At 33.7% G+C, this 13,665-nt stretch overlaps 2 protein-coding genes across 2 annotated transcripts; one reads left to right on the plus strand and one right to left on the minus strand.

Annotated features, from left to right (window-relative positions):
• Positions 1 to 678: 678 nt before the first annotated feature.
• On the plus strand, positions 679 to 5,995 carry LOC108572637 (myosin-11-like; the record flags this gene model as incomplete). The annotated part of the gene is made up of 10 exons (XM_017934895.1): positions 679 to 762; positions 1,450 to 1,674; positions 2,215 to 3,074; positions 3,150 to 3,269; positions 3,437 to 3,549; positions 3,790 to 3,929; positions 4,072 to 4,190; positions 4,648 to 4,996; positions 5,198 to 5,379; positions 5,596 to 5,995. Coding segments are annotated over exons 1-10 (2,592 nt in total), but the record flags the coding sequence as incomplete, so codon positions are not given.
• Positions 5,996 to 6,969: 974 nt separating this feature from the next.
• Positions 6,970 to 8,465, minus strand: LOC108572733 (coiled-coil domain-containing protein 94). The gene is made up of 4 exons (XM_017935010.1): positions 8,326 to 8,465; positions 7,541 to 8,198; positions 7,404 to 7,462; positions 6,970 to 7,308 (listed from the first exon to the last, which is right to left on the minus strand). Exons 1-4 carry the CDS (start codon positions 8,347 to 8,349, stop codon positions 6,970 to 6,972), a joined length of 1,080 nt encoding a protein of 359 aa, XP_017790499.1. The 5' UTR covers positions 8,350 to 8,465.
• Between the last annotated feature and the right edge of the window lie 5,200 nt (positions 8,466 to 13,665).

The following is a 13,665-nucleotide window of genomic DNA, read 5'->3' on the forward strand; positions in this document are numbered from 1 at the left end:
TCGACCACGATTATAAGCCAATTGATGGCGTCGCAGCAGCCATCAGGTTCTGAATACCATTCATTTTTTCTTTATCGGATACAGATAACCGTTGTGTAACACGGTAGTTCGATTAAGCGGACTAATTTTTGAGAAAAATTGAGCAATTTTGCATTTTTCTGCAATAAGAAACTTTATCTTTATTAACACTTTCTCTGCGGTGTCATTTAGATTGTTTTTCGTTGAATAATAGCTACGTGCTAAGCTGATATTTTTATTATTTTTTCGCTATTTTCACCGTATTAGGCACTGATCGAACCTTTGTGTTAACCCTTTGCACTTTGAATTACTTTCCAAATATTATGATGTATAACGTAATAATACAATTTAATAGGAAGAGTGAAGGAACGAATGGAGATATATTTAATTTCAAATAATATGCTGAATATTGAATTAATTAAATATTCGAGGGTTATATCTTCTCGGTTGCAGTTTTCAATGTAAAAAAATTAATTTCTCAGGGAAAAGGATAAATTAGGTTACGAATGTCTGATAGATATGAAAGAAGAATCACGCCAGACACGCGAAATAAATTGTCCTTGTCATTTGTAATTTCAACAAATTTGATAAAAAAATGTGAAATATTTGTTTGAAAATGTAGAGAACGAGGGATCCATCAACGTTACTTCAAAAAGGGCAATGTCAAATCCAGGGTCTAAGGGCGTTTTAAGACCTCCGAGAAACAAAACTCCGTTGAACCAATCAGGACGTAGTTCGATTTACGTTCGTATTTTTCACATTTCTATAAATATTCCCGTCGTTTAACTAACTTTTCCATAAAATTACTTGCTTAAAAACGAACATTTCTCTGTCACTTTTGTCGAGCGAATTTCTTCGCCTTAACCCCTTAACCTATGATTTCTTTTCTGACCGTGCATCTAAGTGTCAGCCATTTTCTATTTTAGTACTGTATCGGGTAATAAAAGTTAATCTGTCACAGATTAATTATATTTTGTAATTCTCAGTCTTAGGAATTCGAACGAAAGTTAGGTTTCTTATTGATGTAACTATTTTTCTCACATCTTCACCAGAATCTCTGCCACGAGTCTGGCACGTTATCATAGGTTAAAGGGTTAAAATATTCTGAAAACTCGATTTTTAGAATATTTTTATACCTAATTTTTTTGGTTCAATTTTACACGTAATTAATTTTCATATCGTTTAATTTTATACCTAATTAATTGTTATGCTATCTAATTTTATACCTATTAAAGTTTACACCAAATTAATTGTCACACCTAAAAAGCGTACAGAAATGAAGAAGAATATGTATTGCAAAATATTAATTAGTCAATGTAACCAAAATTTTGTATACTGTTCGTTTATGATTTATAGAAATAGTAGAGGACAATTTATAATTGTGGACGATAAAATTGAGTACCGTGTGTAAGAGTGAACATACTATTTCAGACGGATTCTGTAAGTAATTCTACAGAAGATGTTTCCGCTGGTAATAAATTGTACAGCAATTCCGCTCGGCGAACGCCCGGCAAATCATCAGTCAGTCCTAGTCCTGTTTCACATAAAAGACCATCCTCCAGTCTGCCCGCCGGATCCACGCTCAGACCAGAGAATCAGTTCACGATGAAAAAGAGACGTTATCTACTGTTGAGAAAAGAGTTAATGGATAAACAGGTAATTAACCCGTAGACTCTGAGAAATTCAACCCAAAAACGAGCAAATCTGCACGAAAAAATTAAAAAATGTTTCCATGCAGATTCGCTCCTTTTTCTTTTAATTGTACCTTGAATTCTAATACACCCTGTATTAAAAAAATATACGTTTCATTATACAGTCTATTATTGTTACCTTATTTTTAATAATACTACTGCAGAATTTAACGCAATTGTTATAGTATAATTAATATAATTTTAACCTTCTGCTGAAATATTGGAAATCTGTTGCTAATATAAGAAAAATAGATAACAAGGTTTCTTTCAATTATACCATTCTATCCTCATCGTCAAAAAATTCTCTTCAACTGTAATCAAATTAACACAGAAAACTGTGTTTATTGTCACCACTGGTCGGTAAAATTTCAAACAAATTTCTTAAAAGAAGAGCGAAGCTTCTTTTCGTCTACACCATTCTATCCTCAAACTATCATCTTCCCTCGTCAAAATATCTTACCTTACTTGCTCGCAAAAAAGAATCACTTTCCTTAAATTACCACAGAAAGCTGCACAAGATCTGTACAACGACATGTCTCAGCTCCGTGAAAAGCTAATCAGCAACGGCGCGAGGGATCCTGGAAAACCAGAGGATCTGAGGCTGGAAGTTGGCTCGCCAAAACAGATTCCTCCAACGCCAGAGATCAGCCAAGTCGAAGAAGCGGAGTTGTACATCGAGAGGCTCCCGGCTGGTATAGAATTGCTCGAGACCTTGGAGGATCAGTTGCGGGAGATCCCGAGGAAGTCGCAGGATTTTTCCCGCGATCTCTTGGACAAGCAATCGAACTTCGTGGCTTTCGTGACTTCACACCTGATCAACGCCAGCGAGGGGAAAAGTGAAACGGACGAAGGGAGTTCAGAGGTGATCAGGCAGCTGGAGATTCACCAGAAGGATTACGACGGTTTTGGGTTGCGTCTGCACGAGATAGAAGTGATGGAGGACAACATGATAGGGGAATTTGCGAAGTACATGCGTCGTTTGATCGACGAGTACGAGCATTCCAGAGCGAAACTGAAGGCGGTGAACGCGGCTGAAGCTCAGAAAGAGCTGCAGGCTCAGTTGAACGAAACTCTAGAGGAGCTTCAAGCGGAGAAGGAGAAGAATAACCAGAGTAGAGAACGTCTTCGACAAATGGAAACGCAACTGCAAAAGTCGCGTACGAAGACGAAGGAGTTAGAGGCTCGTGCTGCGAACGACGAAGGGAAGATTCAACAGTTGCAGGTTAATATGAAGAACATGGACGGTCAGATGAAGCAGAAGGATATGACGATGGAGGTGAGGATGAAGGATATGCACAAGACGATGAAGAACAGCGAGGTTCTGGTGAACAAGGTGGAGAAACAGCGGGACAGCTTCGAAGCACGGTAGTTTTTTCTATTCTCGAAAGGAGTAACTGTTTCACGGAGTATTCTAAGCTTTTTTTTCTTCGTTTGCTTTAGGCTGATGGAACTGAAGGAGAAGATGACTAATAAGGAGAACGAGGCGATGGCCACGATCAAGGAATTGTCGGAGAAGCTGAACGCGATCACCGGTGAAATAGGGATGGAAACAGTGAAAAGGTGTGAAGGGAATAAATGATCTCTTTTGCGTGGAGTGTAATTATGATGATTATAAAATATTTGTTTAAATGTTTCTCTTATGATTTGTTTTGTCGAAGTTTATGATGCGAAGTTTATTTATTATTCTTGGGAAATGTATTCTTTCATAAACGTTTTATGCAAAATAGGCAGCACGCAGAGGAAGCGTTGGCTGAATTCGAGGAGCGATACAAGAATCTCGAAGAGAAGAGCACACGATTATGCGAACTTGCGGAGAAGAACAAAGATTTCACTATTACAGGTAGAAAATAGGAGAAAAAGGGTTATCTATTTTCTAGAGAAAGATCCAAACTATTGAAAGGTTGCATTGAATAATTCAATATGTATATCAAGACTTGATTTAAATTAAATCATTTAATTATTGTATTAATTAAATAATTACCTTATTTCGTAGATTTAACAAAATACATTTTAAATGCAAGACAAGTTGCAAGCTTTATATCAGAATGAAATTTAAGCAATATTTTATTTTGCTTAACAGAAGGAAATCACACGGAGAACGAGGTCCAATTGTTCAATGAATTAAGGGCAACCAGAGAGGAATTAGAAATGCAAAAGCAGATGATGGAGAAGCTGGAGCAAGAGAAAGAAGAAATCGTGGCAGTGATGCATCAAGCGGCCGTTAGTTTGCACTACTTTCGGAACATGTCCTCGTATAAGTCTTAAGAACTGCTCAGTTTAATCTTTTTCGTTTGTTAGATATTTTCTTAATACAGTCAACGATAAGACGATAATGTTTATATTTTTTAATCATGTGGCCCAGAGTCGCGAGGAGGACGAAGACTCCAGGGAGAAGCTGGCTGCGAAATTGGTTCTCAAAAACAACAAACTGCAAAACTTGATGATGCAGTACCAAGAACTGAAAAAGGTTGCAAAAAACGCGTAAGTTACGTTATTTCTAGTGTAATCTGTCTAAGTGAAACCAAATTCAATTCACACACGTAAATAATTTTTATGTTATTGAAAATGTGAAGAAGTTGTTTTAAAGCGGACAAATATATTATTAGTTTTGATTTTTTTTTAATTATTTCACTGATAATTTAAGCGTACAATTTTTGCAACTTATTATGATCAATATTTTGTGAACAATAAGAAATATACTTTATTCGTGTATAATTTCTTTAAAGAAAAATTGAAACATTTTCAAAAAAAATTCTTATAAACATTTCGAGCCAATATTATATTCTTTTTCTTTAATTAAAAAAATTTATAGCTTGATTTAAATTCGAGCACGCTGTATAGCGTGTTCATATTTAAATGTTATTTTTAAAATTGTTAAATAAAATATTGGAAAACGCTTTCAATAACGTTATTCGCTCTTTTCCACGGTGATATCTAGCCAAGAAAGAAATGGAAACTTAGAAAAGCAATTGATGGAGATTCAGACACGGGTGCACTCTCAGTCCATGGAGGGTGGCAAAGCTGGGTTAAGCGCTCATGCGATTGAACTTCAACAACAGGTCTCCGATCTTCGTAATAATTTGGCGGAAGTAATTCAGCAAAAGGAGAATTTAGAAACTGTATTGACTCAAAAGCAATTGGAGCTAGAGCAGCGTGATCGTGTCATGCGTGAGCAGAACAAATTTCTTAAAGCTAAGGACGAGTTGCTTTATGTTATAAAGGGAAAAGTTCAAGAAGAAAATGGGGAACAATCGAACAGCGACGAAAATAATGAATATCTTGAAGAGGTAATCACGAATATAATCAAACTCAAATATTGCTGAAAAAATCATTTTTGGTATGATAATTGGGAAGGCAAAAATTTTAAATAACAGATAGCAGAGATTATTCTATAGTATGTTATTTTTATTTTTATTTTGAAATAAAACCTGTTATTTTACTATTATTTCTAGTAATTCCTGATAAAAAAAATATTTCTAAATATCTAGGCCCAGAAAAAGTTCCAAGACTTTTATGCAACACTGATGAACAAACAACTGCAGATCTTCCGTCTGGAACAGATGGTGCAGCTGATGGAGGATCATCAAGATTGTGCACAAGCTCAACGCACGCGTTTAGAGGCTCGCATCGCTGAGCTAGAACTGAGCCTGCAAAAAAAAAAGGAACAACGGTACGTTAGAGAAAATTCATCTTCTCCAAAATTGAACGTGGACAATCGGGAAAAGGATAGATTTTCGCAAGATTCTTTTAGCGATTCCGATCAATCTTCCTTCAATTTGCACTCTTTCTCGAATCGAGACCAGCACGATTCATTGGCCAGGTCAGACGTTTCAGCAAGTAACAATCCTTTGCAAGCTAATTATCGAGCCTTACACGATTGCGAAAGATATACCTCGAGACAGACTTCCTCTGATGATGATCCACCTTATATTTGCGAACGTTGTCGTCAGCAAACATCCATAGAGGAAAACGAAGAACGTCAGTTAAATAAAAACGATTCCAGTGACAATATCAACGAATCTTTTCATAATTGGTTAACAAACCTGTCCAGTCTGGAAGTGACGAAAGATTCAGGCAATACTCGCGACTTCCAAGATAATGATTCCTTTTGTGACTCAGATTCCACAGTTCGAAATAGAAAATACGCTTCTGTGATGTACAAATTGCACAGAAAATACGATAACGAGGACGATAGTAGCAGGGAGTCGCAAAGTTCTTGTCAGAGAAAATATCATCGACATCGTTATCTTCATCATCGTATTCGGTCCCCGATACCGAATAGGATCGAGCCTCGTGGTGTAGCCTTGTAACAACTTTGTACATGATTTTTTATACTAAGGCACTTTTTAATACTCGACATCATCACGCTGTAATTTTGAAAGATTTGCTTTAGTGCAATAGGAATAATTGTCAAAGGATGCTTGGCGTTATTACATTACTTCATTAATTTCATTCACTTTTTATTTAAAGTTTAAGACAATAGACATCTGTGATATGAATAATATATGGGGAAAAAATCGGTTAAAGTTTGCTCAAAGTACTAGGTAAAGTTCGTTTTCAGCATTTGTTCTCATAAAAAAAATTATTTTCACTTATAACTTGTATCCATTTATATGATGTTTAATCATAGTTTCATGTAGGAGCAACATGTACAGCGCATTGAAAATAAATTTGAATGTTATTTTATTATGGTCTGATTTAATAGGCTAGGTACTCCCTGCTACCGAGTTTTTAATGTTATACCGTTGATACGAAAGTTCCTTACAGAGTGCCTAGCCTTTGAAACAGACCGATTTCTAATTTTTTCATTTCTCTGACCGACATTGTTTTTCTATGTTTTAGGGGTAAGGGCTTCGGCATCCTGTAAGGAATTTTCTAATCATCGTCAACGTAAATGTCTCCACGAAATTAAGTCAGAATTAAAGAAATTATTTTATGCTACTAACCGTTAAGTCTTTGGTGAGCGGCATTCTACATCGTTCGCAAGACCTTTTTGATTCGATATTCGACACAGTCAATCAAATCAAGAACACTTCAGAACGTATTTAAAAAGGCATGTAAATTAAGTAGTAATAATTCCATACCTTCGGTTTATTAGAACGAGTTGAAAAAATCGTTTGTGTATTTTAATTTACCTTATTATATTTAACGAAGTTTATTTATATATCTGTATATTATGTTTGTATGTATACTTTATTTTATAGCATATTTTATGAAATTAAATTATATGTACAAAATTAAACATTGTATTAATTATTTATTAATCACTATCATTATCACTACTGCCAGAATATGCTCCTAGTAAGGAGAGACCACTATGACCATTGTTTATTAAATTATGTACATTTTCCGTTGTGTTTTTATTCACATTTTTGTTTTCTTCCATAGAAGCATCTGTTTCTTTTGTTGTCACGGATTGAATTTCTTGTTTCTCTGCACTGATAGCTGTAGGGTTTGTATTCACTTTGGTACCTAAATTTATCTTTCTTTTAACTACACCCAACAAATTCTTTTTATTTGATGATGATGCTGATGATGATCCTGCATTTTCAGACCACAGTGATTTTTCAAATGGTTTTGTACCTTGGTGGTCTTTAGGCTTAAACAAGGAGAGAAAAAATGCTATGTATTTTTTATAAGAACTCAATGTACTAGTTATTAAATATTATAAAGATAAAATAATAGTATATTTACCTTATCTTTATCTATTATAGGTGGAATCTTATTATTTTCTTCTCTACTTTCATTTGTCTGAATTACTTTTTTTGGTGGTTCATTGCTTTCATGTGTTTTAATTACTTTTTTTCGTGGTTCATTATTTTCATTTGTCTTAATTACTTTTTTTGGTGGTTCATTGCTTTCACTTCCATCTAATTCCACAATTTCTTCCTCTACAATAAACTTTTTACCAAATATTGATTTAATACATTCTTCATCATATTCTTCTTGTTCCTTTTCTGTCCTTTGTTTAACTGCTTGTGTATCGAACTGTTCTAACATCTGATCATAGTCAATAGCTTGCTGCCTACGGTTTAAGTCTTTCAGTTCCTCTAAAGATTCTAATAATTCTAATTCCTGTTTTGATTGTAATGTTCTTTTTTCTAATAATTTCATTGGATTAGTAGCTTCTTCCTCCTTCTCCTCATCTTCTTCTCTTTGTGCTTGTTCCTCAGCCAATTTCAAAGCCATAAAATTTCTAGTAGCACCTGCTTCAATCTCATAATCTGTATTCTTAGGATCTGTTTTGAAACTTATTTCTTGGAGGCATCGAGTGCATTTTATATAAAACCTGTAAATTCGTATTCCTAAATAATCATCACCTTCAACATCTTCTTTACGGGCATTAAATTTCTTTCCTTTGTAAATGTATTCTCCACAAGTTTTACATCTCATATTGAAAGGAGCCATCAAACGTACCGTGTATTGTCTATTTCGGGCTAATTTCATGCGAGGAATTTTCGAAGGATCGAAATCCGGCGGGTAATATTTCTAGAACATAAAAATCATAGTTAACGTTAACATTATATTAATATAACATAAATATGTACAACTTATATAAATAATGCAACATTGTTCTTACATTCAACTTCATATAATTACATAAAATTTTACTTACGTTTAAAACTTTACGTTCCGACATGTTGCTGGTTTAATTTAATAAAATTATCCACAAGAAAGTTATGTGCTTTATTGCATAAATATTAAAATCCGTACAAGTTAAATGTAAATTAGGTTAGGTTTGCTGACAAAGCAACACTGATGCAGCATTACAGTGTTGCCACATTTACCCGCGGTTTCAATATTTTAACATTGGTATACCTGATACTTAAGTTGCAAAGTTAAAGTATGAAATTGTTCGTTAATTCTGTTATTATGCTTGCAGATTAAACAAGTGTAAAATGTAGGTATGTAAAAAAAATAAATGTGAAAGATTATTGTGAATTGTAGTTTACTAAAAGTACTTTTATTACACATAATTGAAAATAGTGCATTCTTGACAAATTTTTGTTTGTTATTATTGAATATTTGTTGGCACTTTTGATGTCATTTCGTCTTCACTAAATGGAAGTTTTCTGAAAAAAATCTATTATACTGATAAATGAAATTCAAATTTAATCTAATAAAAGTGTTATGTTAGCAAAAAACATGTTTAAAGGTGGTCTAATAAGCATAACAAGATGGGACTATGATGTAATCTGCAACGGCAAACATCATTTGTCGATTCCTGTCTGGTGAGTGATATTTTCAAAGTTTCCTTTTTACAGTAAATTTAAGATTATATTAGTTGTTAAATAGAGAAAAGAGAATTGTTTTGGGAGCGAAACTTAGAGTTAGAAATTTAAGTAAAGGTATATACATCTACTGCGTATTTTCGAATATAAATCGGGATTGGAATGAAAATGGCGGGAACTGTAGTTTATTTATTGCATTATACGAAACAGTTGAGTTATGAAATGTATTACATATGAACTGTTATTTAATGAAATTTTTAATTTTTTTATCAGATCTAATACATAATATGCTATTCTGAAATTCGTATTGTGGGTAACTTTGCATTTAAATTTTAGTATATTTTACAATAACGTTAACAAGTTTAATATACAGCTATTAGATCACCTTCTTTCCTTAGTATGTAATGACATTTAGGAAATAAGTTCACCAAACAGTGGTATTAGCCATTATTTCATATAAATTTCTTTAAAGAATTGTTCAAACAAAAATCGTATGCGTATAAATTTTATACAATTCTCTTTAATTGAAAGTCATACAACGCAATTAATTGATTAAAAACACAATTAATGTATTCACGCATACTATAACATTTATAATAGAACTTGTAATAATTAGAAACTTCTACACTCACTCATCTTCGTAATAAAACTGCATAACATACGTTCGTCGCAAAATATTAGTACGTGTGCCCTGTACACCTAACCTAACTAGCACACCATTGAAAAAATGAATATCCAACTCTGATTAGCAAACAACGATCGGCAGCAAGGTGATTAGCTCGTCATTATAGAATCTGTTGGTGGAATACATTTTAGGCGGGACGAATTAAAATCGGCAGCGAGACCTCCCCGGATGTTACCCTGGGTTCTCTCTCTAACGTGAATTTAATATCCGTGAATATAATGCGGGCATTTGACCGAACGATGAAAGCGTACGTACAGAAGAAGCATGAGCCCGTCTTGCTTCGTGGAACTGGATTCAATTCGGTTTCATACGTGTATAAAGGTTATTCAGCTAAACGCAAGGTAACGGGTACATGACTTGGATCAGTCGAGCGCGTAAAACGGGCAAACAAGAATCATTGCGCGAAGGAAAGAAAAGGGAAGAAAAAAAACAACCTTAAAGACACACTACTATCTCACGTTCTTTTTGTGGAACGACAAAGATGCGTTTATGAATACATTACTCGACCACGCATTTTTAAATCTGTTACGCGGGTGTGTGTGTATGTGTTCCCATTCCAGTCTGTTCCTCCTGTTCACCAAGCTTCACTGTCCATGGTTACCGAGACTGTAGCTACCGATGTTTTGCGGTCTGCGCTCGCGGCCTCAGCTTTGGAAGCGATACCATAAACCAAGGCACAGGATAGACCTAACATCTTATGGAACTTTGTGTCCCCGGTATGAGGGCCTAAAGAGCCCTGGGTTGCTTTCAACGTTCCTAATTCAGTATAGGATAACATTACAATGCCGATGGTTTTATGTGAACTGCGTACGTCAGATGTACTCTGAGATATTCCCTTGTTAGGTAACCAGAAATTTGACTCGATTTTTTAACAATTTAATGTTTAATATGTCAATAATTTTTTTGAGTTGGAAAAAAATCTATGATATAGAAAGTGTCTAATTTGACATGAAATGTTTCGTATCCAAGATACCGGAAAAAAGAACCGCCAACCGAATAGTTCCGAGCGTTGCCGAACGCTTCCGATCACCGTTCTTAAACACAGCGAGAATCATATGCAAAACGAACGTTTAGTTGAAAATAATTGTGTTTCTGTAAGTTGAAAGTGAATGCGAGTGATAGTGAGAAATGTACGTCGTTGATTTATTGTGTAATCTGGTGTTTTATGCCGATCGGATTGTCAGAGTTTTCAACAGCAAAGATTGACGTATTACAAAACGTCTGAACGTCTGAAATACTGAACGACTCTTCGAAATTTCTGCTGCCATATACAGTAAATTTTCTACAAGAGTCAGTAAGTTTGGATTCTACAAGTGACAGTATAGATGGTTCTACGCCTAGGTCTGCGTCATTGCTGCGCCCATGTTATCTCCGATGAAGATGACATAAAACACGATATAATTTGAACAACATTTACTTATTAACACGTTCACTGTTGCGCCAGATTTACAGGTTGCTGTCAGACGGCCACAAGAAAATACATTTTAAGCATAGGATTATAGTATTATGCTTTATAATTTTTCTTTTCAATTGAAAATAATGTCTAGCTAGCTATGACGTTCAAAATTTTTAGTTGACAACATTTATTTTATTTTAATTATTCTAAACATTTCAGGCACTCCAGTCACTGATGACCACCATGGCCATATCGAGGAAACAATCTAATGTTAATACTTATTGAGTGATTAATTTAATTTCATAATATATCGCTTTAGCGAGCCACCGTTTGGTTACCAATTGATTATTATATAGAGTCGGCCTACCTCCACGTAAAAAAAAAAAAGGGGGGGTCGATTCGACAAGTGTCAGTAAAATGTAGGGTCGGCCTACATCCACGCGAATTTATATTATTAGAATGAAATGTAACGATAGAAATTATTGCAATAATGCGTAATGCAATTGAAAAATTGAAAGAATCAAAAGAAAAAACGCGAATTCGTATCTTTTTCGATTCTAGAATATAAGAAAATTTGAATAAAATACGCGACGAGAATTGGGGAGAAGCATAAGTTAAACGCGTAAAAATATTCAATAATAAACGAACTAGGGATGAAGCTATTATTTCAATACGCGATGCACTGACTCTAGTATTTACTAAAATTCAAAAATTCTCGTATAAATTCCGAAAATAGATTATTAATTACGGTAAACTACTGAGACGGTTTAATTAAGGGTGGGCATGGTGCTGCTTTAGTTTGAAATGATTTATAAACACATAATTAACAGAGGAAAAACCGTGAAACGGCAAAACGTCTACATTCTAATTGTTATAACATGTAAACAGAACTTTAAATTTAGTGTAAACAGAAAAAATATATAATACAATTTATTTCACGGTATTGCAACAAATAAACGTTGAATCAATATTTAATTCGTATAAAAACAATTATTTAACGTAATAATTTTACCTTCACTATGGCTATTTTTAATCTACGACCACAGGTCAACCTGATTTCTAATCCTTACGAACTTTAAATTCAGTCTAAACTGAGAAAATATATAATACAATTTATTTCACGGTATTGCAACAAACAAACGTTGAATAGATTCTTAATTCGTATAGAAACATTTATTTAAAATAATAATTTCACCTTCACTATGGCTATTTTAAATTTACGACCAAGGGTCAACCTGATTTTTAATCCTCCGAACTTGATTTCACAACGAGAAAGTAATAAGATCGTTGAAACGTACTTATTTGTCAAAGAAACTTGCAAAAATGTATAAATAATAATATGTAATGTTTTAACAAATTTTTGGAAGTATAAATTAATAATAAAATTGTGAAAATTAATAAATTATACGTTATTATAACATTAATAGAATTATGACTAAACCGAAGTTCGAAGTCGAGTATTTAAAGTCTGATATTACGTGCCTAGCGAGTGCCGGTAATTGTTAAAATTTGTTTAATAATTAGTAATAGAAATTCTAATTGATTCTAATGTATACAAGTGTTACAAGAAGGCTGAGTGTGTACAGGGTGGACATAGACTAGCTAGTAGCCCCCGACCACTCTATTCACATCTCAGAACCTTCAGGTCAAAATACGCCGCGAAGTGTCTAGGGCCCAGTATAAAGGGTAAATGATTTCGCGGGACATCGGCGGGTCCTTATATACCTGCGGTACCCTCTCCCCAAAGTCATTAGCAAAATCGTCGGTTAGGTCAGGCGGGAAATTTTCGCGGGAGATTTTCGCGGGAGATTTCCGATATCGTAACACGGTATAATTTATCAATTTTCACAATTTTATTAAAAATTTATACTTCCGACAATTTGTTATAACATTGCATATAACAATTTATACGTTTTTACAATATTCTTCAATGGAAACATAGGTTTTAGCGTTCTCGTTACTTACTCGTGGTTAAATTAATTTCGTAGGGATTAAAAATCAGGTTGACCTGTGGTCGTAGATTAAAAATAACCATAGTACAGCTAAATTTATCGTGTTAAATAATTCTTCTTACACGAATGAAAAATGTATTCAACGTTTGCTTGTTACAATACCATGAAATAAATTATATTACACATTTTCTCTATTCACACTGAATTTAAAGATTATAACGATTAAAAATCAAGTTGACCTGTGGTCATTTATCAAGAATAATCATAATAAAGCTGAAATTATTGTGTTAAATAATTTTTTTAATACGAATTAGGAATTTATTCAACGTTTGCTTGTTACAATACCATGAAATAAATTATATTATACGTTTTCTATATTTACACTAAATTTATCGTTCTATTCTAACAAGCAAACGTTGAATAAATTCCTAATTCGTATTAAAAAAATTATTTAACACAATAATTTCAGCTTTATTATGATTATTCTTGATAAATGACCACAGGTCAACTTGATTTTTAATCGTTATAATCTTTAAATTCAGTGTGAATAGAGAAAATGTGTAATATAATTCATTTCACGACACTAAAACAAACAAACGTTGAATACATACAAATGTAACGATAGAAATTATTGCAATAATGCGTAATGCAATTGAAAAATTGAAAGAATCAAAAGAAAAAACGCGAATTC

Source organism: Habropoda laboriosa, unplaced genomic scaffold (assembly GCF_001263275.1).
Source record: "Habropoda laboriosa isolate 0110345459 unplaced genomic scaffold, ASM126327v1 scaffold22, whole genome shotgun sequence".
NCBI classification, from domain to species: domain Eukaryota; kingdom Metazoa; phylum Arthropoda; class Insecta; order Hymenoptera; family Apidae; genus Habropoda; species Habropoda laboriosa.

Excerpts from the sequence above, each read along its gene's own strand:
- LOC108572733 (XM_017935010.1), bottom strand. The coding sequence starts at position 8,349 with ATGTCGGAACGTAAAGTTTTAAAC. Across the intron at positions 7,463-7,540 it reads ACCACCAAAAAAAGTAATTA|AGACAAATGAAAGTAGAGAA; the intron begins AGACAAATGAAA and ends AAAAAGTAATTC. Across the intron at positions 7,309-7,403 it reads CTATAATAGATAAAGATAAG|CCTAAAGACCACCAAGGTAC; the intron begins GTAAATATACTA and ends TCCTTGTTTAAG.